At 45.0% G+C, this 21,634-nt stretch overlaps 1 protein-coding gene across 6 annotated transcripts in view; it reads left to right on the forward strand.

Annotated features, from left to right (window-relative positions):
- The window catches only part of NDST4 (N-deacetylase and N-sulfotransferase 4), a 97,992-nt gene that overhangs the window by 23,553 nt on the left and 52,805 nt on the right, over positions 1-21,634 (forward strand). For 3 of the 6 annotated variants that reach the window (XM_053976278.1, XM_053976279.1, XM_053976277.1), the window contains exons 3-4: positions 11,087-11,190; positions 20,332-21,569. In XM_053976278.1, the coding sequence (XP_053832253.1) occupies positions 20,589-21,569 (981 nt within the window). In that variant the 5' untranslated portion in view covers positions 11,087-11,190; positions 20,332-20,588. Of the gene's footprint in view, positions 1-6,665; positions 7,149-11,086; positions 11,191-20,331; positions 21,570-21,634 lie in introns of those variants that run through there. The other 3 variants (XM_053976282.1, XM_053976283.1, XM_053976280.1) reach the window with 3 other exon arrangements.

The following is a 21,634-nucleotide window of genomic DNA, read 5'->3' on the forward strand; positions in this document are numbered from 1 at the left end:
ACAGTAGCCCTGCTCCAAATGTGTCAGCATTTCTGTCACACTTAGAAACAACAAATAAACACAACTTAAACTCAAGTGCACACAAGGCAGCAGCCACATCACTGGGTATGAATAGGCAAACAGCATTTGGAATATTATTTCTAAAGTGCCCCAAAGTCTTCAGAGAGCAAAGATGCATCTCCAAGATATCATTACAGATATTTTCAAATGCAGCCTGCTGACCATTAGTGCCACAAGTCAAGTAGGAATGAGCATGACAAAGAAGTACAATGGTTAAGTATCAAGTTGTTATTCACTTGGAGTGCTCATGGATTATTCCATCCATGTTTTTCTTTGCTCATTTTAATTCAGTCACCTTTGTTTTCTTTCCATTAGAAAAATCTATTTTAAAAAGAAACCTCAGTCAAAAGATGGTTGGAGAGCAATGATCACAGGGCATTGTTGACACTGAACTGTATTGCATATTCAAAACAAAAAACCCAACCATTCCTTCTGCCACCATCCTGATATTTTAGGGTTAGTGATCAAAGTCCATAAGCAATTCCTACCTCAAGCAAAGGGAATCAATAGCAGTGAGACATCACAAGCATTTCTTTAGCTTGTTAACTCTGTTCTAGCAGATGTTGCAGAAAGAATTCACATCTCTAGAGAAGGCCAGTTCAAAGTAAATATAACATCATGATCTTGATTTCCCTTGTTAGACTAGAGCATTTTCAAGTCTTTAGCCTCCATTTTGCTGAACCCAGGTCTGTGTGGGGTTTTTTTCATTTTACTTTGAAGCGCAGCCTAGTCACATCAGTCTAAAAATAGACCTTAGGGCATACTTCCATTTCCCATTTCAGGATTTCCCACCCTACTGGAGCATTAGCACGAGGCCTCCTCCTATAGCACCAGATAAAGGAGAAGACAAATTATAACAGGATGACCTAACATTTTTTTAAAAATTGCTAGGAAGTGAAACAAAACACTGCACAACAGGCTAAAGCTCTGCTTGTGTGAGCTAACCTGGCAAAAAGTCATCTTTAGAATGCAATGGAAGCTTTATATCTAGATGGCAAGGACAGAGAGCAAAAAGAGAAAGATAAATGTTCTTTGTAGTTCCTCCTTTGAAACTACCATTCCTGGTTTCACCTTTAATTCAGAGGTGCATTAGAGTATGAAAAGAGTCTCTGTAGACATATTAAAGGGGACTCCCACTGGAGCTCTGGTCTAATTAAGCTACTCTATGAATCATTCCAGTTTGACTAACTCAAAATTTCTTTTAAAAAATAATCACTTATTACATCAAACTGAGAGTTCAAGCCTCTTTGGTTTTAATAACCAAAGACAAAATGCTTGGGTTTGAGATTTGTAAGCAATCGCTTCATTTTACAGATTGTACTCTTTATGATGATTGCTTTGCCAGCAGCTGGCCTGCATTGCTCTCCATGAGCAGCCCCTTTCCCCTGCCCACCTTAGCAGCCCTGCTACAGCTCAGACAGGGCAGCACAATGCTGGTGTCGCACAGAGATAATTGTCCCAGCCCATGGAAATCATCAGTCACCATTTTGGTGCTGGCTCGGCTGCAGATCAGCAGGAGCTGGTGAATGGCTCCGGTGGCTTGGCTGGGGATCAGCAGGAGCTGGAATGGCTCTGCTGAAGTTTCTGCAGGGAACAGCAGAGCCCTGCCCAGCCCTGTCAGGAGCCCCTTGCAGGTGCTGTGAGCAGTGCTGTACAAAACGTGTTACCACCCAAACCAGCCCCTGGCCCAGCCTGAACTGGGGCTGGGAGAGATGGACAACGGGCTGACCCCACTTCTGTCTGCAGCACTGGGCACCAGAGAAACCCTGTGGTGGTCTCTGGTGAAGCACAACCTTTCTGAGTCACACAGCAAATGATTCCCTGGGCTTTCACAGAAAGCGGAAATGGGGGCACTACCAAAGTTCCTAGATCTGGTTTTCTGCCAGTTCGCAATGCAGGGGGGCAGCAGCCAGCTTTTCTGGGTGAGGCAGTCGGGTGAATGGGACCTGCACCTGATCTTAGTCTTGGTTTTCAAGGATTTACAAAACTAGACTGACTTGCTTACCAGCAGGGAGGTCACAAGAAGAGTCATCATGAAAACAGAGCAAAGGGGACACAGCTCTTACAGTGTCACGTGTTACAGGCACAAACAACAAACCCAAAGGGGCTGAGCAGAGCTTAAGCTTTCTCGCTGCTTTAGTCTCTCCTGCTACGTTGAGGTGTGGCCTGGGAAAAAGCTCTTCTCCCTCTAAGCTCCAGTCCTGCCCCCTTGTACTTCCCAGGAGCTGTCTGCTGCTTCAGGCCAAAGCAGAACCTGGGAAGGATTCTGTTAGGAAACTGTGGGGCAGAGCCCAGAAGGCTTCATGGATACACAAAGACATCCATCTCTCTCACACACCATGAACCCTTGGCTCAGTGTCACATGGGAAGTGCTGACAAAGATCAGGCTGTGGATTAAGCACAAACTCACTTCTTGCTTTGATGGTATCTCAATAAGAGAACTTATAACACTGCAGTTTATATCCTCATAGCTGAGTAAGCACCTAAGACATAAAACAGTAATGTAATTAGAGATATCTGGAGCAGCTCTAATGCTAGATGTAAATGAATGTAAGTTAGTTTAACAGATATTTCCACATTAGTTTCTACCAGCACACTCTCTGAAACAGATACATCCAAAGCCATACAGGAACAAAGCCACACTAGGATATCAAAGTTATCTTACAGAGGAATAAAAGCATAAGATAAAGGTCATTACAGAACTGGTATGCACTGATTTGCCTTTATCATCTGTACAAGTGTGTCCAGACATAAAGAGGGGATAATAGAAGCTGGAAAAGAGACGGTATAGCTGGAGAAAGCCAGCAGTCAGGGAATACAGCTATTTTTTACATTTTTTCATTTTCATTCATTTTTCATTTTACTGAGCAGCATTTTTGCTGTTCATGTTGTTGCAAATCAGCACTTCAGGCTTAAGTGGACCACGACCAACCTGTTCTCCTCTGACATCTGGGAAACAAGAATAACCCAGGACAAGGCAGGCACTGCCACTACAAGACATGAAAGCCTTAACTGAGGTCTAATGCATCAAACTCAGCTCCAAGTGTATCCATATTTCATCCCTACATTTCTGATTCTGTAAAACCTCTAACACATTTTGAGCCAGAGCCAAACCCTAACAATTTACTGAGACATCAAGACAACAAAATAGACTTTTCTTAATGAAATATATGAATACTCAAAGAAAAACAAACCACATTCTGGTATGCCTTTATGTTTCTTGCACTTTTGATGTGAGTGTAATTAAGTTCTGCAAATCTCAAACTGCTGCTGGAGAATTAAGACTAATCTATAACTCTTATAAGTTGTCACAGTTCCTCTGAAATCAAGGGAGGTTTTGACAATTTACACCATCTGAGGAAGTGCTCTGTGTGTCTAATAAGACACACTGCTGTTTCATTACAGGCAGGTTCAGAAGCAATCTCCACAGCTCAGGAAAAAGCTGGTTCTGCCAGGAGGAGTCTTTTTTTTTCTTCTCTTAAACTCATTATGAACTTCAGTGTCAAAAGCCATCTTTCTTTTGGTAGAGGCATAAATGTGTCTTCAGCTGAAAGAAAAGGTTCTGTGTACTGCAGTCAGCTTTGAAGCGTGGCCTTGGTGCTGCGAGGGGCTTTTTGAGAGGAGAAGTTGGGAGTGCCTATTCCAGTGTCCTCAGAGCACTGGAATAACAGGTGGGGAGACTGGGAGCAGCCAGACCACAGAAACTCAACACAGGAGCAGCACAACATCAATCCAGATATTCCTGTGGAAGTTTTCAGACAGTCTGGAAGAGTGAACCAGGGAGATACCATATGTTCACACACTGATTTCTGAGAGGATTTGCTTGCTCTGCATCATACTTAGGAACATGATTTAGTGGTAGGCTTGGCAGTGCTGGGTTACTAGTTGGACTCCATAACCTTGAAGGTCTATTCCAACTTAAATGGTTCTAGCATTCTATATTTCTAACCACAGAACTGCAGGAATTGTGTGTCCCACATCTGCTGGTGTGAAGGTGAATACTTTAAAAATGTGTACAGACATTGCAGTGATAGGTGTGTAAGCTGCAAGAAGATTTGGGCAGAACACAGCAACACTGACTTTCACCTGTCCAACAAAGCACAGCAACAAACAACCACCTAAAACAACCCCACCAAAACCCCAAAAAAACCAACTGCTGTCAAACCCACAGTTCAGAAACCAGAAAGTCACGTTTTTTAGAAAGTTTTGGGCAAAGCAATGGTAGGTTCCAGCTCTAGGTTCTGTTCTACCAAAATAATAATAAGCTGTTGTGATTGCCTGCCTGTGCAGGGAGGAAATAAACCACATGAGGATAACAGGTACAGAATAACGTACAGCACCCAGTGCCAAATCCGTGCTGCAGGTTAAGAGCCAGGAAAACTTATCTCCTGGGCCAAGGATCTCAGCATAAGTGTGCTGCCTCATTCATAGAGTGCTTTATTACTAGGATTTGTCTTATTTTCTTGTTTCTCTCCATCCACACTTCATTTCTGTTTCTTGCTGTCCTGTTTTCTTTCTTATCTATTTTTCCCCTCAAGCAGAGCTGGAGGATTATGTCATGACCACAAGGACATTCCAGGTAACTCAAATGCATTTGTGACCGAGCTGGAAGAGTTCAATTCTCTCCACTACCCAAAGGAGAGGGAAGTGAAAATTCCAACAGTATTCTTGTCTCCCAAGGGTTGGTGTGCTCTTTCTGCTACAGAGAGATGGAGCAATTCTGCCAACAGATTCCCACATGTTTCTCATGAGGGCAGACCCTGGCACAGTCATTCTCCTGATCCTGCACTTAAAATGAACCACCAGCAGAGCAAACAGCTCTGGGGGCAGCGTGAATCCACAGCCCTGCCTCTTCATGTTGAATTCACCCAGCTCAGCAGGGCTTAAGCCAAGGATTTCAGTTCAAAGAGTGACTTGAGCATCTGAATTAAAACACACTCTCAACATTTGTGCAACCGCTTGGCCGCTGGCCCACCCGGGAACATCCGCGGCCGTGGCTTCCAGGGGGCAGAGCGCTGCTCCTGCCACATCTGGAGCAGCACAGCTGTCCCTCAGCCAAACCCTCCCTCTCCAAGTGCAGCCAGGAGCCAAGGATAGCAGCACCGAGAGCAACAAACAGCTGGTCTGTTTCTTTTCACAACATCAGATCAGCAATGGAAGCTCTGGCAGGCTTTGGACAAACTGTACCAGAAGATTTCCTGGTGTTGGGAAGAGACTCTTCCCAACTTGTAACTCAATTTGGCTCTTTTAGTTTACAGCCTGACTGAAGCTCTGACCTTCATACAGGATGCAAGGAAGCACCTGCTCACCACCCAGCTGCAGGGGGATCCCCAAGGCCAGCATTCACAACAGTCTTTGGAAAACAAATCCCAAATCCACAGCCAGGCCATAGGTGCAAGGCATTTTTAAAAGATCTCCCAGCAAGTGCTTTGTAATTAGAAATTGCAGGAAATTACTCAGATGTGGTTTGAATTTTAATTTTCCCTCTGTTTCTAATTTAGCCAGAAGGAATCAATTAGTCTCCAGTCTGGAATCTCTACCATCTTTGAAACTTGGATATTCTCAGAGAGCAAACAGCTCTTCATGTAGAAGGTCCCAGCTGAAGGATGTAAATGGGGAACTGCAGGGAACACCATTTATTTACATTGCTTTGGAAACATGAAAGGTTGAGCTGACCCTCCTATGATTCAAATCTGAGTTTACAGCGTCATTCATCATCTCAGAACGGGTTTGTTCCAGTCTCCTTGAACAAAACTATTTTCTCCTCACATTTGCTGCACACAATTGGCTGAATTTCAATTCCAAGGTGTATTGTACAAAGAACAGTTTTGGAGTGAAAGATGTCAGGCTGGCAAAAATTGAAAATTAGATTGGAATAAAATCTAATTCTTTTAATATAGCAAGTGTTTAGTTATGCCTTTGTAATACAATTTGAAGTCACGTAGCAATCATGTTTCTTGGCTGTGGAGGTAGGTTTTGTCTCCAGCTGGACGAAATAAAGGATTTTAATAAGAAATTATGCAACAAATAGGTGGAACTTGTGTCACATACAGCAAGAAAATACTTTTCACCTCCGAGCACCGAATATTTGCTGGTGCCAGGGAGATCGTCTGTAACAAACTTGCTGGGTGACCCCTGCTTGATTTTGGTCATGCGCTAAAACCCACCTTTCATTGTACCAGGTGATCTTATCCGTGACCTAACAAGAATAGGAACCCAAAGCCTTCCAGTGCTGGGATTTTGTTAAGCTTCTTTTTTTAGCATCTGGAGACGGTGAGGGGTGATGGGGGGCGCTGGGGGCACGAGCGTCCTCCTGTCAGAAAAATGATTCTGTCAACTTCTCCTTTCTCCGGGGCTTTCCGCTGCAGGCTCAGGTGTAAACCCGGGCGCTGGAAGAGGCACTTCCCTCCCGCATTTCGGGCGGGCGGGAGGGGAGGTGTTCCAGCCGCACGATGACAGGCTGTGCAAATCCTCGCGGAGCACGGAATCGATCGGGGCGGTGGGAGAGGAACGCGGCTCATCTCCGAACCAGCCTCGCCAGCATCCCCCCCTCGGCCGGAATGACATCAGAGCGGCTCCGAGCCCGCGCGAGTCCGCGGGCTGGTTAGCGGCAGGAGCCGGGCGCTGCTGCCAATCACAGCCCGGCGAAGCCGCCTCGCTGCTCCCGCAGATCCGCGGGAGGCGGAGGCTGACTCCGGCGCTCGGGAGCGCGGCGCCGGCGGCAGGACCGCGAGCGGCGGCTCCCGGGCTCATTCCAGAGTTCTCGCAGCCTTCCTGCCGGAGCCTGGCGGCTCCCCGCCGTAATCCCCGGGTCCAAGAAGGAAGCTGCATTTGGAGCGGCGTGCCGAGCAGAGGTTTGACTCGTTCCAGCTGGCTGCTCGCTCTGAAAGGACAGGCTGGGTACAAATGAGATGTGACTGCGCCGGTGGAGTTCAGTGACTGGGGCCGGAGCAAGAGGAGCCTTCCTGGGATGCCGCTGACAGCTGCTGGCAACTGCAGACTCTGCCTGGTTTACCTGGAGCCCCGTGAAGAGCTTTGAATAGCAGGTGTCTCTTTGCTGCACGCTAGGAAGAGAAATTCTTCTCTAGGTAAGCTATCGCTCAGCTTCTCAACCTCTGGGCATCCATTCATACCAGCACATAGACAGTGCCTATACTCAGAGCAGGTACAAATACCCAGAGTGTGCCCAATGGTCTGCCTGGAACCTAAGTGCTTCCGAAAGCTGCCTGGAGCCTGGCATTCCAAGGATTATTTGGAAGTTTGAGACAGTCTTGGCCACATTTGCATGCAAGTGCCCCTGATGCAAAGGGATGTTGTTTCCGAGGGAAACAGCTGTCTGCCAAATATACGAAAGACCATGGAAGGGAGAGCACGGGAAGTTATGTGAGGGGGAAAAGAGGATACAGTTGCTTCTTTAGTCTTCTCCACATCCTTTGCTTTTATTTGCTCCCATCTAGCAAAGTTCAGCAGAACTACTGTACTAGAAGGACATGGTAGAAGCTTTCCATGGAGATACATTAAATATGTGCCAAAACAAGAGTAATTGTACTGTGAGGAAGCCAAAACCTACAGATCTGCTGTCTTCCACCAGTTTGATAGCAAACTATATGTCAGCAACGTTTTGTTTTGTTTTTTTTTTAAACAGCATGATCATTTATAGAGTGGAAGCAAGGACTGTTAGAGGTAGTGAGAGGTAAACTGAGGAAATCAGTTTGGGCTCTTCAGATGCTCCAGAGCCCAGTCCAGCAGCAGCCCAGGGTTTTTATCCCACAGCTGGCACAGGGGCTCCAAGTCACTGCTGCTGGGAATGAACACCCACAGGAAAATGCTTAGAGGTGAACGAATCTCTTCCCTCAAGCACTGCACTGTTGTAACCACACATACAACAAAACCCCACACTCATGCAGCTCTCTTTTCCCCAGGGAATTTACCAGGTTGTTTTTTACTAACTCCTGCTGCTCTCATTCACATTGCTTGAAGCCTCCCTCCTTCCCTCTGTGTAATAAATTCTGCAGAATCAGGCCTACCCCCCTGTAGCAGGTTACTCCACCTGTCCTAGCTTGGAATGCTCACAGAGATAAAAAATAAAAAGAGAGGTAACTCATTTTCACCCATTCCTTCAGCAGTTTGAATCATGGTCCTCCTGCCATAAATGTTCAGCCTGTGGAAGGGGAGCAGGATCTCCTTGTTCATCAAGTTTCAATAGTTGGCAACGTTTCCAGGCGCTCCCTGTCTCGCCCTATCCTGTCTGTGCACTCTGCCCATGCACCTTTTCCCCTCCACCAAGCTGCACTGCCTGCCTTGCTTTTGGAAATGCTGCTCTAAAGGAGGGGCTGGGGGTGGGCTGTGAACTGCCAAGTCTCGTTTAACTAAGGAAATTCTTGGCTTTGAGTTCTCTTCCGAATCTTATCAATCAGATCCAGTGATCTGCTCAGTTGGGTTAGATGTTCCTCATGCCAGTGCTCAGTGCACAGGTTTACGACTGTCTGTTAGGTTTTGTGCCATTTTTTTTTTTGTTTCATAATAGATGCCTAATGTCTGAAAGCCTCAGAATTGAAAGCAGGAGTATCTTGGTGTCTTGTTGACACCACTCTCTTCTGCAAGGCTGGGGAAATGCTCCTCTCAGTTGCCTTTCATCAGAGTAAATCAAATTCAAAGGGTTACATTTCAGCAGAGAGCAGAATGCTTCAGTGACTGACCACTTTTGCACACACCCCCACATATAAATCCTGTTCAGACTGAGCACCCTATTCACTCACACTATCAAGTGCTGGAAGTCCTATTAAAACTTTATGGGTGTTTAGAGGCTGTGATATCTGCTGCATCACTCTCTGTAATGGCCATGATCAGACTTAGCACCGTGCAGGAATCATGAGCTGTTCTAGAGTTCAACTACCATATTCACTATGAGCAGGATAAAAATATGCTAACAGTAAGGACAGGTTTTTTTAGGGTTGCAGTACAGGAATTATCCCAGCAGTATAATGAGATACTTTAAGGAAAATGTGGCCATATATTGCAAACCCACAGCAATACTGAGCACAGAAAACGCTGATGAGTTACTATTAGTTCTGATATGAGTTTTCAGTTAGATAAACAAAAAATGGCATTTAACTCTGTATCCCCAGAAAAAGGTTTATCATTTCTCTACAAGCAGTAAAGGAAGTATATAATGAACTTCTACAAAAAAAAAAAAAAGTATAATTTCTCTTCCAAATCATTTTGATTTGCCCACAAACAATTCTGCTTTGATTGCCTCTATGACCACAGGGCTGGCTGAGCTTCAGCTGCATGAATACTCTGCTGTTTGCTTCCATCAAGTGTTTGCCTTGCAAAGCTTCCATAATCACAGAATCTAAGAATGGTTTGGGTTGGGAGGGACCTTAAAGAGTATCTAATGCCAACCCTCTTCTGCAGCTCCATAGGTGCATCCAAGAAACTGCTTTCCATACCCACAAAACTGGCTTTTCTGAACAAAGCAACCCCTGGGCTGAGAGCAGCAAGGCATTGCAAGCTGGGGCCTGGATGGCTGAAGGAAAGGTTACCTCGGAATTGTGCAGAAAGCTGCACTTGGCCCAGCCTGGGGAGTCATTTCAGGAGCAGGACATTGAGCTTGGGTGAGCCAAGGGCTCTCCACACTTTCCAAGGGGAGGGCAGCCTGGGTTGAAGCCATCTGCAAGTGTTAAAGAGTGCAGTGTAAGGCGGCAGTTTATCAGATCCCGTGTTCTCAGGCCTGGGATGCAGCTGAGGACCATTAGAGCAGGTGGAAGGGCTGGACTCTTAGAGAGAAGGAGGGTCTCTGCTAGAAATCAGATGGAATGCCAAAGAGTCCTGTCTCCCATTTTGAGACAGGCTGAAGAAGGCACAGCTCACAGCAACAAGTCTCTCTCTCCTATTGAGATGTTAAAGCAATGCCCCTCACCAAGGTAAGCCACCCAGAAGAGTGCCAGGTGGAAATCCAGAATAAATTCTCCATCTATCTCAACATTCAGATTAGAAAAATGGAGCCATTAAAAGCATTGGCTGCTGGAAGAAAATGAAAATCATGCATATCAATCCCAAAAATTTATTACAATTACTGTCAGGAATAATTACAATGGAATAGGAATTCTTACTGAAACTAACAGTTGCTATAGAAAAACAATAATATTTTACCTAAACAGCAATGCCACCAGAATTACATGGCAACAGCACACCAGTGTAGAAACCATGTCAGTATTTGATGAGGAAAACACACTGGCACTGGAAGTGCCATCATGGATGGCCATTTGACCTCAATTCTGAAAGGAACAGAGACGTATTTAAACCTGTTTCCTTCCCTCTGGCTACAGAAGGGGTCACAACTGCTCTCCCTAAATGGAGGAAGAGTGAGCAAATTCATCCTCCCTCCTCTGCTGCAAGGATGGGTTTTACAGAGCCAGAGCAAACACAGAAGGAGAAGCCAGGACAGGGTGGGCTTCCTTCATGAGGAAGGAGGCACAAAGGAAGGAATTCCCTCTTCTTCCTTGGATGCCGGTGGCATAGAACTGTCCTTGGCTTACTAAACCTGGCCAAGGGAGATCAGGCTGATGCCCCCACAGCTACAGACTCTTACTCACGGCTGGGTTTTCATCTTCCACATGTAAATATCAGTACCAGGCACAAACAGCAGAGAGAATCATGTGGACAGGCTCTCCACTGAGCAGAGCTCTGCACGAAACCTCCCCTCCTGAAGGACTATCCACAGCTACTTATTCCAGCCCACACTCTGCCAGGCTCCACTGAAAGGATTGCATTTAGCTTTTAGTGTATAAATAAGTGTTCTGATAAATAATTAATTGTAGCTGCTGGCTGTAAAAGAGGTGGCTGTTTGGAAAGTTAAAACAGTCTGTCATGAAATATGCACCCACCTCCTCTGTGTTCTACTTCCAGGGGCTGTTTTAGCCAACAACTTGTCCCTTTCCATGGGACCATATTATGCGAGGAGGAGGCCAGAGCTCAAGTTCCAGACCCTCAGGGTATTCTTGAATTTAATCTCTCTCACCAGGGTATAGATCATCTCCTAAACCACCAGAAGCGAGGGCAGCTGGTCAGTGATTCACAGAGAAATGTTTGGAAATGAGAGGAAAGTGCACTCTTCTAGGCTTCTAGGTAAGATACAGAAATTAGACTTATTGATCACATTTGATTTTAAAGCCCTCATAGCATCTCAGGGTTTTTTAATTTAAACCAAAAAAAGCAGAGGTCTCTGCCTTGATATTTTTTCCAGACTACCTTCACTCTACCCCTCTAAATAGCTGGTATAACTATAGGGCATTTTTATTCATTACTACTCTGTAAATCATATTTGGGGTGCAATTTTAAATGGCTTCACTACTCTACCCCCTCAGAGTCCTGCTCTTTAGAGTGGAACTGTGCATCAGAATCCTGGTGAATTCATCACCTGCAGAAGGGCATGGTACCATTATTTGTACCTCGAAAATCAAGATAAAGAGAATTCTGTGATATGCAGTGTCCACACAGCAAGAAAAGCGAGCCATGCATGCCTCGAAACAGCAGACAGGCTCCCATCAGACTAACTCTCCATCAGCCTTGGTGCAAGCTCCATCTGCCTGCATCAACCACAGGCAATCATTCTGCACACTCAGATTTTTAGCTGAAGGACCTCCTAAAGGGCTTTCTCCCCCATGGAAAAAAAAATATTTGTGTTTAGGCAGAAAATAAAGTCTCTATGTTTATGTTACCTAAAACTGAGCTTTATGGATTACAAGATATTATGTCAATTGATGAGACATAATTTTGTCAGCCCCTTCCATAACCCAGAAGGCCAGGCTGGAGTTCCTTGTCCATGATACATCCTGGAGATTGTTATTGAAAACCAAGTGGAGTTATGCACTCAGCCCCCAGGAGAGGACAGGAATGTAAAGACAATCCCAGCCTGATTCAGGGGCAGTATGTTCAGAAAGACTGACAACCATTTGGAGTTTTTTTATTATTCCACACTCTCCCCCTTCAACAATCAGTTAATGCCTCAGTAGTTCAATAAACAGAGATTTTTCACAAAAGCAAGAGGTTAATCAAAGCCTCTCTACTCCATCACAGAGCTGTAATGGTATTAGTTCTAGTTCCAGTCTCTGAGCTCAGCGTGACTCAACAAAAAAATCCCTTGAATTCCCAAGCAGGACCTTTATCCTACTAGTGGCATTTCCAAATTAAACTTTATCTAGACAAAACAAAGAATAGATATTTCAAAAAGAAACATTTGTTTATATTTTGAATCAAGAGCAAAACAGTATCTATAGGTCACAGATGACACACCAGAAATCTCTGAAGAGATCTTTCATTTGGCTGACAAAGTGGCTTCTCTCGGAGAAACCCCATAAAGCAGTGGCAGGAATAAACACAAAGGAATTTAACCAGGGTACAACAAAAAAGAAGAAATAGGAAGCAAGGACAGCAAACACATTTGCCTGCACATGAAAGTATGAATTTTGTACTGGCTTTCCCAAAAGCACACTTTGCAATATCCATGCTATAAACATCTGAACCAAACATGAATCATCTTAGAGCATTTTACAGCTAATGCCCATGTAAAGGTAGAAAAGACCAGTACTCCCTCAGCAAAGACAGGGAAAGTGAAATACTGAAAAAAATCAGTGGCCTTCAGAGGGCAAAACACAATAGTGGCACAGACAGAAATCAAAGGTTCTACTCCCTACCTTTTCACCATAAAGCATTTTTCCTCTTGACAGGCAAACGGTACCCCTCCAGTTGTTTCAAGGTAAGAATTTGAATTTGTGCTAATCACCTTGCATAAAACTTCCTCTGTCTTGTCTGCAACACTTAAGTACATTAAAAGCAAAGTCTCTTGGATATTGTAGTATTTTTGTTACATGACCAAATTTCTCTGTCTAGATGAGTTTTACTGACAACAGTCATATGTGCAGCCTTAAGTGGTTGCCACAAAAAGCTCATCTTGCCTGTAAAAAACTGGTACTAAGACTCAAAATTTTCTTGGAGGACTACCTAGAACCAAGACTAGGAAGAAGCAGGAGATATATTATAAACTTCACTTGCTGCTCCCCAGCTGCCATGCAATAAAAGCAGTGATAAATGCAAGTATTTATGAGCAAGATGGAAAGGACTGAATTTTCCCCTTTAGAAGCTGTTTGCAAGCCCAAGAAGCACACACACACAAAAAAAGAGGATGCACACATGGAAGGCCACTCTGGCTTCATTTACTCTCCTTGCTTCATTTTGCTTGAAAGCCACTACTTGCCAAGCCCTGCCAGGTTGTCACCAGGACTGGTGGCTTGGATGATGCTCCAGCCCTCACATCTGCTGTGATCAGAGACTGGTGGGACCAAACTCTGTGTCTTCTTCCTCTTTTTCTACCAAATCCTCTCAACGATAACAACACCCTTCAGCCAGTGAGGACAAAGATAGAGATAGGGGACTCCAGCAGAAATTACTCAAAGAATAAATAAAGGGAAACTGTTACATTGAGAATTAATGTATACAGAGCTTGAAAACTGTGTCTGACTGGCTGGAACCAGGCTTGAGCCAACTCAGAGTAAAGCTCTGTTTAAATTTCATGTGGCAAACGTGCTGTATGAAAGATTTAAGTACAAAGTCTTTGTTATCTGGGTTTAAATAGACTTCCTCTGCAGTAGCAATAGATCACTACTATGTGACAGCAGTAGTCCCTCTGAAATAAGTTAGTGGCCTCCTTTTAATTCCTAGCACAGATGTGACCACGTCTGACTTGCTCACAAATAGTCCCTATGACAGGATACAGACACCACAAAGCATGTTATTCAGTGAAATATATTGACATTGGTATAAGAGTGGACACATTTTAATTATCTCACATGGTGGCAAACATTTTTAGCTCCCAGAAAAGCAATAGGACAACAGAAAGTGTGGGAAACAATTAACTACTAAAAAAAAAAATCATAAAGACCAAATAGTTTAGCTTCTAAGAGGCTGTTCCAGAGCCTGGGATTTTTTTTTTTTTTTTTTTTTTTTTTTTTTTTTTTTGTGTGTAAGAAACCTCCAAAAAGTAAAGTTTTAGTACTCACCCACAAACCTGAAATCCTTGGTAAATTTTCAAAATCAATATAGAAGATGTGCAGTTACTTGGTTTGTAATAGAACTATAAAAAAAGTTTTTAGCAATTTTTTTTAGCGGCTTAACTTGTGTAGCCGATCAAACAACACACGCAGAGTTTGGCTACTGCACTGATTGACTTTTAGGAGTCCTAGTTAGGCAGCCATTCTACTGCACAAATGTTGTGTCTCAGCTGAGTTCACAGCACAAATCACTCTGTTGGAACTGGATCGCTAATTGACAGCCTTATGAAAGTGGAAAACAGTACCAGAATAGATGGACTGTAATAAAACATCTGATACAGCATCTCACAAAAGTTTTATTTGAAGAGTTAAATGAATTCAAATTGGCTTCCATTGGAGCATTAAACTATGAATTGAAAAGTGATGAAGAGCCATTAACCAAGTGAGAGGAGGAGATTTGTTGCATCAAGTCGGGGGAATGTTTTGTGGGCTGCCTCAGAACACCGTGCAAAGCCTGCTTTTATTCCCACCTCCATTCCCCTGGGCTGGGGCACTGACAGCATGGTGATTCCACCTGCCCTTTCCAGTAATCCCACCAGGAAAGCAAAGCAAGGACCCAGTCCTGCAGAGCACACACATCTGTGCTCACAGGCCCAACTCCCTGCCCTGACATTTTGGCTCTGTCATCGTGCCTTTGGCAGTAAGCTGTTGACCTTCAGGTCATCTCTCAACACCACCTTCTCAGCCTTTCGCTTTCCTACGTACATCATGAGGGCTGGAAGCAGCTGCTGAAGGGCATTATGCAAGGGCAAGGGGCTGCTGCTTCCAGCTCAGTCACAGGTGTCTGAGGGACCTTGGAAAAGTCAGGCTTGTGCCCTTTAATGCTGTTTAGCTTTTTCAATTTTTGGTGAGTTACTGGTGTGAAGTGGTAGATCTTAATACCATCATTCATGCTAGAGAGACACATTTATTAGAAACTGCATTGAGAAGGTACATTTAAAGTCATTTAAATTATTTTAAGTCTAGCCTCAGAGTTAAGATGTTTTGCCTGTGACATCAAAATATTATGTGCATTGTGATAATTTTGGTACCGCCACACAACATCTGGAGCTGCTCAGGGGGTGAGCGTGGTCACTAACACTTATCTGTTGTGATGATCACTAGAGCCACTCTGTCAAGAAACAAGAAATACATACATAGGTTCTCTCCATGCATGGCTCTCCTCAGACTATACCTACATTACTGATTTCTAGGAGCTTCCACTCCTGACACTCCAGAGAAAGCACAAGTCATAAATTTTGCAACTACTCTTTATGTTCAGAAGTACCGACGCGTTAGAGACCCATAAATTGTGCCATTTGGAGGAAGCCTCACTGAAAGATCCCAGATGGGATACTTATGGGGTTTTCTGGGTGGTCCAAATGACCGTGGGACTGTTGGAAGTTAATGGGTCAGAAGAAGGAAGCAGTGAGGCTGAACATCAGGCAACACTCACCAGAAGGGTGGTCTGGCTAAGTTTTAAAACGCATTTCTGCAAGGAGCTAAGCCACATGAAACGTCACGTTTGGGCTGGGGAACCAAAGGATGTGCACGTGCATAGGCGTGTACACGTGTGAGAAGATCCCTATGGGCAAAACTCATTTCCAAGTCACCCTCCAGCCACTGCTCCACCAGGGAGCCTTTTCACTACTCTCTGCAATCATCTGGAAAAGCTTAAAGCCAAAGAGAAATAGAAGTCAGAAGGGTCAAACAGCTCCCTTCCAATTGTTTCACGCTAAAATCACACCAGCTTTCATCAAGTGCACAAGTTGAAGTATTTCAAACTCTTTGCTTTATATTCATTGATTATTGACTTCACCCTCTGGCATCATTTAGCTTTCTGAAATCACAGAATATTACATGTACAATATAGACTTGATCAAACGGCTGAAAATAGTGAAAAATTGAGGGTTGAACGTACACATGATTATGCATTGAAAAGAAACAAAAGAGGTAAAAGTACTGAGCAGCCTCTCCACTCAGAAATGATAAAATACAAGTCAGAAGGTCTGCAACAGCCCTTATCAGCTGAGAGGCTGGCCTTATCCTAGGCAAAAGGAGCTTTCTAATACCTTGTGATGAGTTATGAGAAGCTGGTACCAACACCCCTCTCAAGCAAAGCCACATTTACAAACACAAAATACCTCATAGCTTTGTTAAATTAAAAAAAAAAAAAAAACAACAACAAAAAAAACCCAACCAAAAACTACTTTCAAAGAGGATCTAAGTTTTGTGAGCTCAGCGAAAAAATCTCCTGGAAACTTTTCTGAGAGAAAGAAAAGAAAAATTCTCATTTTTCCTTCCGCAGTGAACAGAAGTCCTGAATTTTTTGCAAATGGCCACCAGGAGTCATTTATCACTCAAATCAGGTTGCTTGTTTCTGTAATGAATGAGGAGCCCCATGCAAGGAGCAGCAAGGCAGCTATCATGATTCATTGGGCTGCTAGTAAATGACAGGAGTCATACAAGCTTAGAAAGGAAAGAAAAGAGGAAAGGCTTTACATTAGGTTTTTAGCCTAAAGGGAAGTTTTACATATAGACAATAAAGACATTCTGACTTCTGATTTATGCCGGAATAAGGAAGGGAAAGCTCTGGCCTGCCTCCAGGTGAATTGCTCCCTGCGGTGCACTCTGGTGCAGACAGGAGGTCGGGAATGGCCACACTGCTGTGGAACAACGAGGGTCCTGCTCCTCTGCTGGGCACTGTCAGCACTGACGCGCTCTGAACCCGCTGCAGATGTCAAGTCCATTAGCTCCGTCCTCAGGGTGAGCCAACACAACTGATGGCTTCATATCAATATTTCTACTTCCCACAAGCTCAGGTGGCTCAGGGATCCTCTGCCCACCCATGATCAGAGGTAAGAGGAGCTCCCCCAGCCCACACACCAAGTCTGCTGGCTCAGGCACCAAGCCCTGGGGGAAGCTGTTCCCCGTGGGAGCTGGCCCACGAGGAGTCAGCTTTAATTCCTGCTGCACAGTTAACACATGGCATTAACAAGGGGCTGTTTCTCCTCGCTGTCGTGCTATCAGTTTTAAATAGTCAAGTCCTAATCTCCCAATCAATCATCTTCAAAATCAGCACACTTTAGTCATCCATCAAACGCGCTTTTGCGGGCAAGCAGGAAGTGTTATTTAGCAAGGAGGCAGCAATTTTTAAACCTCCATTTTTCTTCAGCTGCCTGAATTAAAGAAAAATTAGACTCCCCGCAGATGTCTCTGACATCACAACAGAGTCGTACTGCAGCGCTCTGCTCTTGCTGGGCAAAGGCCCCACATTGAGGAAATCAGCTGAATGGACAAGATCTACTGAAGGACCAACTCTGGATCAATGCAGCCTTGATTCCTCGACCACGTGTGCCCCGCTTTGGGCTTCACCTCCCTGAAGAGGAGGTTTGATGAATGCTCATCAGTGACCACAGGAGCACAGGACCTCAAATACCAGTTACCAAAATGAAACTCCATTAGTAACACTAATTATGAAATATGGCCTATTTTCATGTTTTTCAAATTAATCTAGCACAGGAACTCTCCAAAGATAGTTGAATTCTGGAGTGAATGTAAAGCTGTTGAACTTTAAGGGGGAGAGTTTCAAAGGCACAAATGGCACTTAACTTCCAATTATGCCTTGGAGAAAGTTCCACTAATGGCTAATTTAGCTGATTTATTTTCATAACCTTTAATTACTTCACACCATCCTTTTTTTACTGAACAGTATAATCAGTTCAACAGAGCAGCTGAAAAACAATGTGCAGACTAAAAAAGGTATGCTCCAATGCCAGGTTTCCTTATGCAAGTTTAAATTCTTTATCAATTTTATGTAATTATACATCTCAATAAGTGGGAATACTTGCACTTAGTTCTAACATACAAGACATAGTAGCTAACATGAAATCTGATTATTAGTATTTTATCTCAATGAGATTTTACCAGTGTCATTGGGAGGAAACAGGGATGAAGACTACAGTTTTGATTGAACTAGTATAAAGTCAGGGGCTTCTCCAAATTTAACAACACAAGCTATAATATTCGTGAGGTTTATTGTTTTGACAGCTTGCAATACCAGTAGCTAGGAGATCCAGCAGAGCCAGGCACAGAGGGAAAACAGTGCCATTTTAGGTCTTCCCACAAGCTATTCCCTTGTGCCACAGGTGGAGGCTGAACCATTGGCAAAGCATCCAGGGTGATCCAGCCGCACATTTCTTAGAGCAGAACTCCTGGCTTTTATTTCATTTTAAACATCGGAGTCTTAATTAAGGTGTTCGGGGTGCCCTGGGGATTTCCGAAGCCTTCTGGGGGGAGCGTGGCCGCGGGCAGGGCCGTGTGCCGGGGAGCGAGGGGAGAGCAGGCGCTGCCTCGCAAAAGCAAGAAGCGATTGCCCTCTAGTGCCCAAAGCAAGCCCAGGATGCACAGCCCGAGGAGGGGGGAGTTCGGGACGCTTTTCCTGTCTGGCGCTGACCGAACAGGCTTTTTGCAGTCAGCTCTTTGCGGGGGGACACACCACCCAGCCCTGGAGGCTGCCCCGCCCACGGAGAGCAGGAGTCCTGGTCTGAAAAAGCCTCGGAGCCGGGCTGAGTGAGTCCTCAATGTCACCCAAACCCCAACGCCGTCTTGCAGAGGATGCTTCACTTGATCCAGTGTTATCTTTTGAAGAAATCTTAATTGGAGGTTTTATAAGAAGTGAAATCCCAGCAAGCAGACAATTGCAGAACAAGGGAAGCACCAAAGCAGGGCAAATACCCTTAAGATTATCAGGGCGACTTCAATTTCCTAATGGTAGCTGTGATTTCTCTTACATTTGTTCTCTCACAGAAAAGAAAGGAGTAAATGCAGAAGAGGTTTCTTATTTCTGTCCCTACCTCACTCCCCTCTTGGCCAGTTGTGTGACACAACAGAGTCACTGCTGGAATAGCCCACAATCCAGGGGCATCAATATCTCCTTGCAAGAGTCCAACTGAGGAAGGTAAATCAGATAAGAGCTTGAACCTGCCAGAGTCACAAATGGTCTCAGAAAACAACTCCTCCTCTCTAAATGCTTCTTACAAGCATTTTCCACTTTTAGGTGCAAACCTTAAGATGAATGAATAGTTTTCAGAACACAAGTCAAAAGTGTAATCCGAGTTAATGGAGGAGAACTCATCAACTGGGAAGTATCTGCCTGGAAAAAGCATTTCTTCCCTGCAGTTCCAAAATCATTCATTGTTTACTGTCTCACATTGTTCCACTAGACAAACAATATAAATAATTCACAAGGATGTTAATTCCTACTTAAATCCATAGAGCAGCACGGGCTATTTATTTAGTTAGCTTTAACTGCCTCTGAATCATAGGGTTTACTGTTACCAATGGCAATTTTTCATGAACTTCGGCAGAACTGCCAGGAATTGCACAAGGGCTTCAGAGCAATGAGGTTTAAGCACCTCGTACTTCATCCATACAGGGGCAGACCAGAGGCCGAGGGCTTCAGCCAGAGGTGTCATGGACCAGCACACACATCACCCACTTGCCCACCTAGCACTACAACAGCCCCCTTGAGGTACTTCTGCTACACAGCACCTCCCATTGATCCCTGGTGGAGGCAGAGCCAGGCACAGCTGCACCCTGTAGTAGTAGCAGCCTGTCCATTGACTTGGAAAATCCCCACAGAATCTTTATCATTCCCAAACCAGGCCGTGAACTCGGATCGCTCCAAGTGCAGAATGGAAACTGGAGAGAAAGCCCTACAAATCTCTCCTCAAAGTCCTACCAGGTCTTTCACTTGGGTCACATTAGTTTTCCAATCCAGCACAGAATTTATCCCTTATGCAATTTGAATTTGACATAGAACATGGTCCCAGATTTAACAAAAATTCACTTTGACCTAATTTTGCCCCCATAATCTTTCACTGTTCCCATCTGCAATAGCAACGACGCATTTTAGATAAGAAAAGCTGATAAGTAGTTGCACATCCTCAACAAGTTATGTTCAGAGTTCATTTCTGTATCCTAACAACACAGGGGAGCTGTTTAATGCAGCTTATCTTAATGCACCAAGAAAGCAAGTGACACTGAGTGCTCCTTGAACTACTCAGAAACTTCCCTCTTTACTCACATTACCAGTATCAATCACCGGCCTTATTAATGTGTGTTTTTAATTGCTCTATGGATTTTGTTTTACTTACTCTTCTTTTACTTCTTGTTGCAGATAATGTTAAGAGCCCTCTTCATTGATTATTGGCAGCTGCTGCGTTCTGAGAAAACCTCTTCCAATTTGTCTTTGCGGATCCTTTGACTTCCCGCTCCGACAGCCTTACAGCCCCCCCGAACGCTTCATAAATGCACTGCAATGGTCACATGAACGTCTTGCAAGGGGAACCTCCGCAACTCCTCGTTCCCATGGCACTTTAGGAAGAGCACCCGGCAAAGCGGCAAGTCCAGCAGGAGCTGGAAGCCCTGTGAAAGATGAATCCCATCGGGAAGCTCCGCAGAAGCTTCCGAACGCTGGTCATTCTCCTGGCCACCTTCTGCTTGGCCAGTATTGTCATCTCTGCCTATTTCCTCTACACTGGCTACAAGCAGGAAATGGCCCTCGTGGAAACCACTGGGCAAGCAGAGTGCGAGGACCTCAAACTTCTGCCCTACAGGTCTGCGGAGCTGAGAACACCTAAGCCAATTGATCCCTCTAGGACTGATCCCACCGTGCTCCTGTTCGTGGAAAGCCAGTACTCCCAGCTGGGGCAAGACATCATAGCCATCCTCGAGTCCAGCAAGTTTCAGTACCACATGGTCATCGCACCAGCCAAGGGCGACGTTCCCCCTCTCACAGACAACGGTAGAGGGAGGTACACGATTGTTATATATGAGAATATTTTAAAGTACGTGTCCATGGACTCGTGGAATAGAGAGCTTCTGGAAAAATACTGTGTGGAATACAGTGTTAGCATAATTGGTTTTCATAAAGCCAACGAGAACAGCTCCCCGAGCACCAGACTGAAAGGGCTGCCACTACAGCTGTACAACAACGTGGCCCTCAGAGACTGCGTGGTGAACCCTCGGTCGCCCCTGCTGCGCATCACCAAAGCGCCCAGGGTGGAGCAGGGCCCCCTGCCCGGCGAGGACTGGACAGTGTTCCAGTTCAACCATTCCACCTACCAGCCCGTGCTCCTGAGCGAGCTGCAGCCCGCCAGGCCCACCCCCGCCACGCTGCCCAGGGCTGCTCTCTATGCAACCGTCATCCAGGACCTGGGCCTGCACGACGGCATCCAGAGGGTCCTCTTTGGGAACAACCTGACCTTCTGGCTCCACAAGCTCATCTTCATCGACGCCATCTCCTTCCTGTCGGGAAAGAAGCTCACGCTCTCCTTGGAGAGGTACATTCTGGTTGACATCGACGACATCTTTGTCGGGAAGGAGGGGACGAGGATGAACATCGACGACGTGAAGGTAAGGCAAGAACTGGGGGATACCATCCCAGACACGTGTGTGTGCTAGTGGGCGTTTAAAAGGAG

The sequence above is a fragment of the Vidua macroura genome, chromosome 4, assembly GCF_024509145.1.
Source record: "Vidua macroura isolate BioBank_ID:100142 chromosome 4, ASM2450914v1, whole genome shotgun sequence".
Lineage (NCBI taxonomy): Eukaryota > Metazoa > Chordata > Aves > Passeriformes > Viduidae > Vidua > Vidua macroura.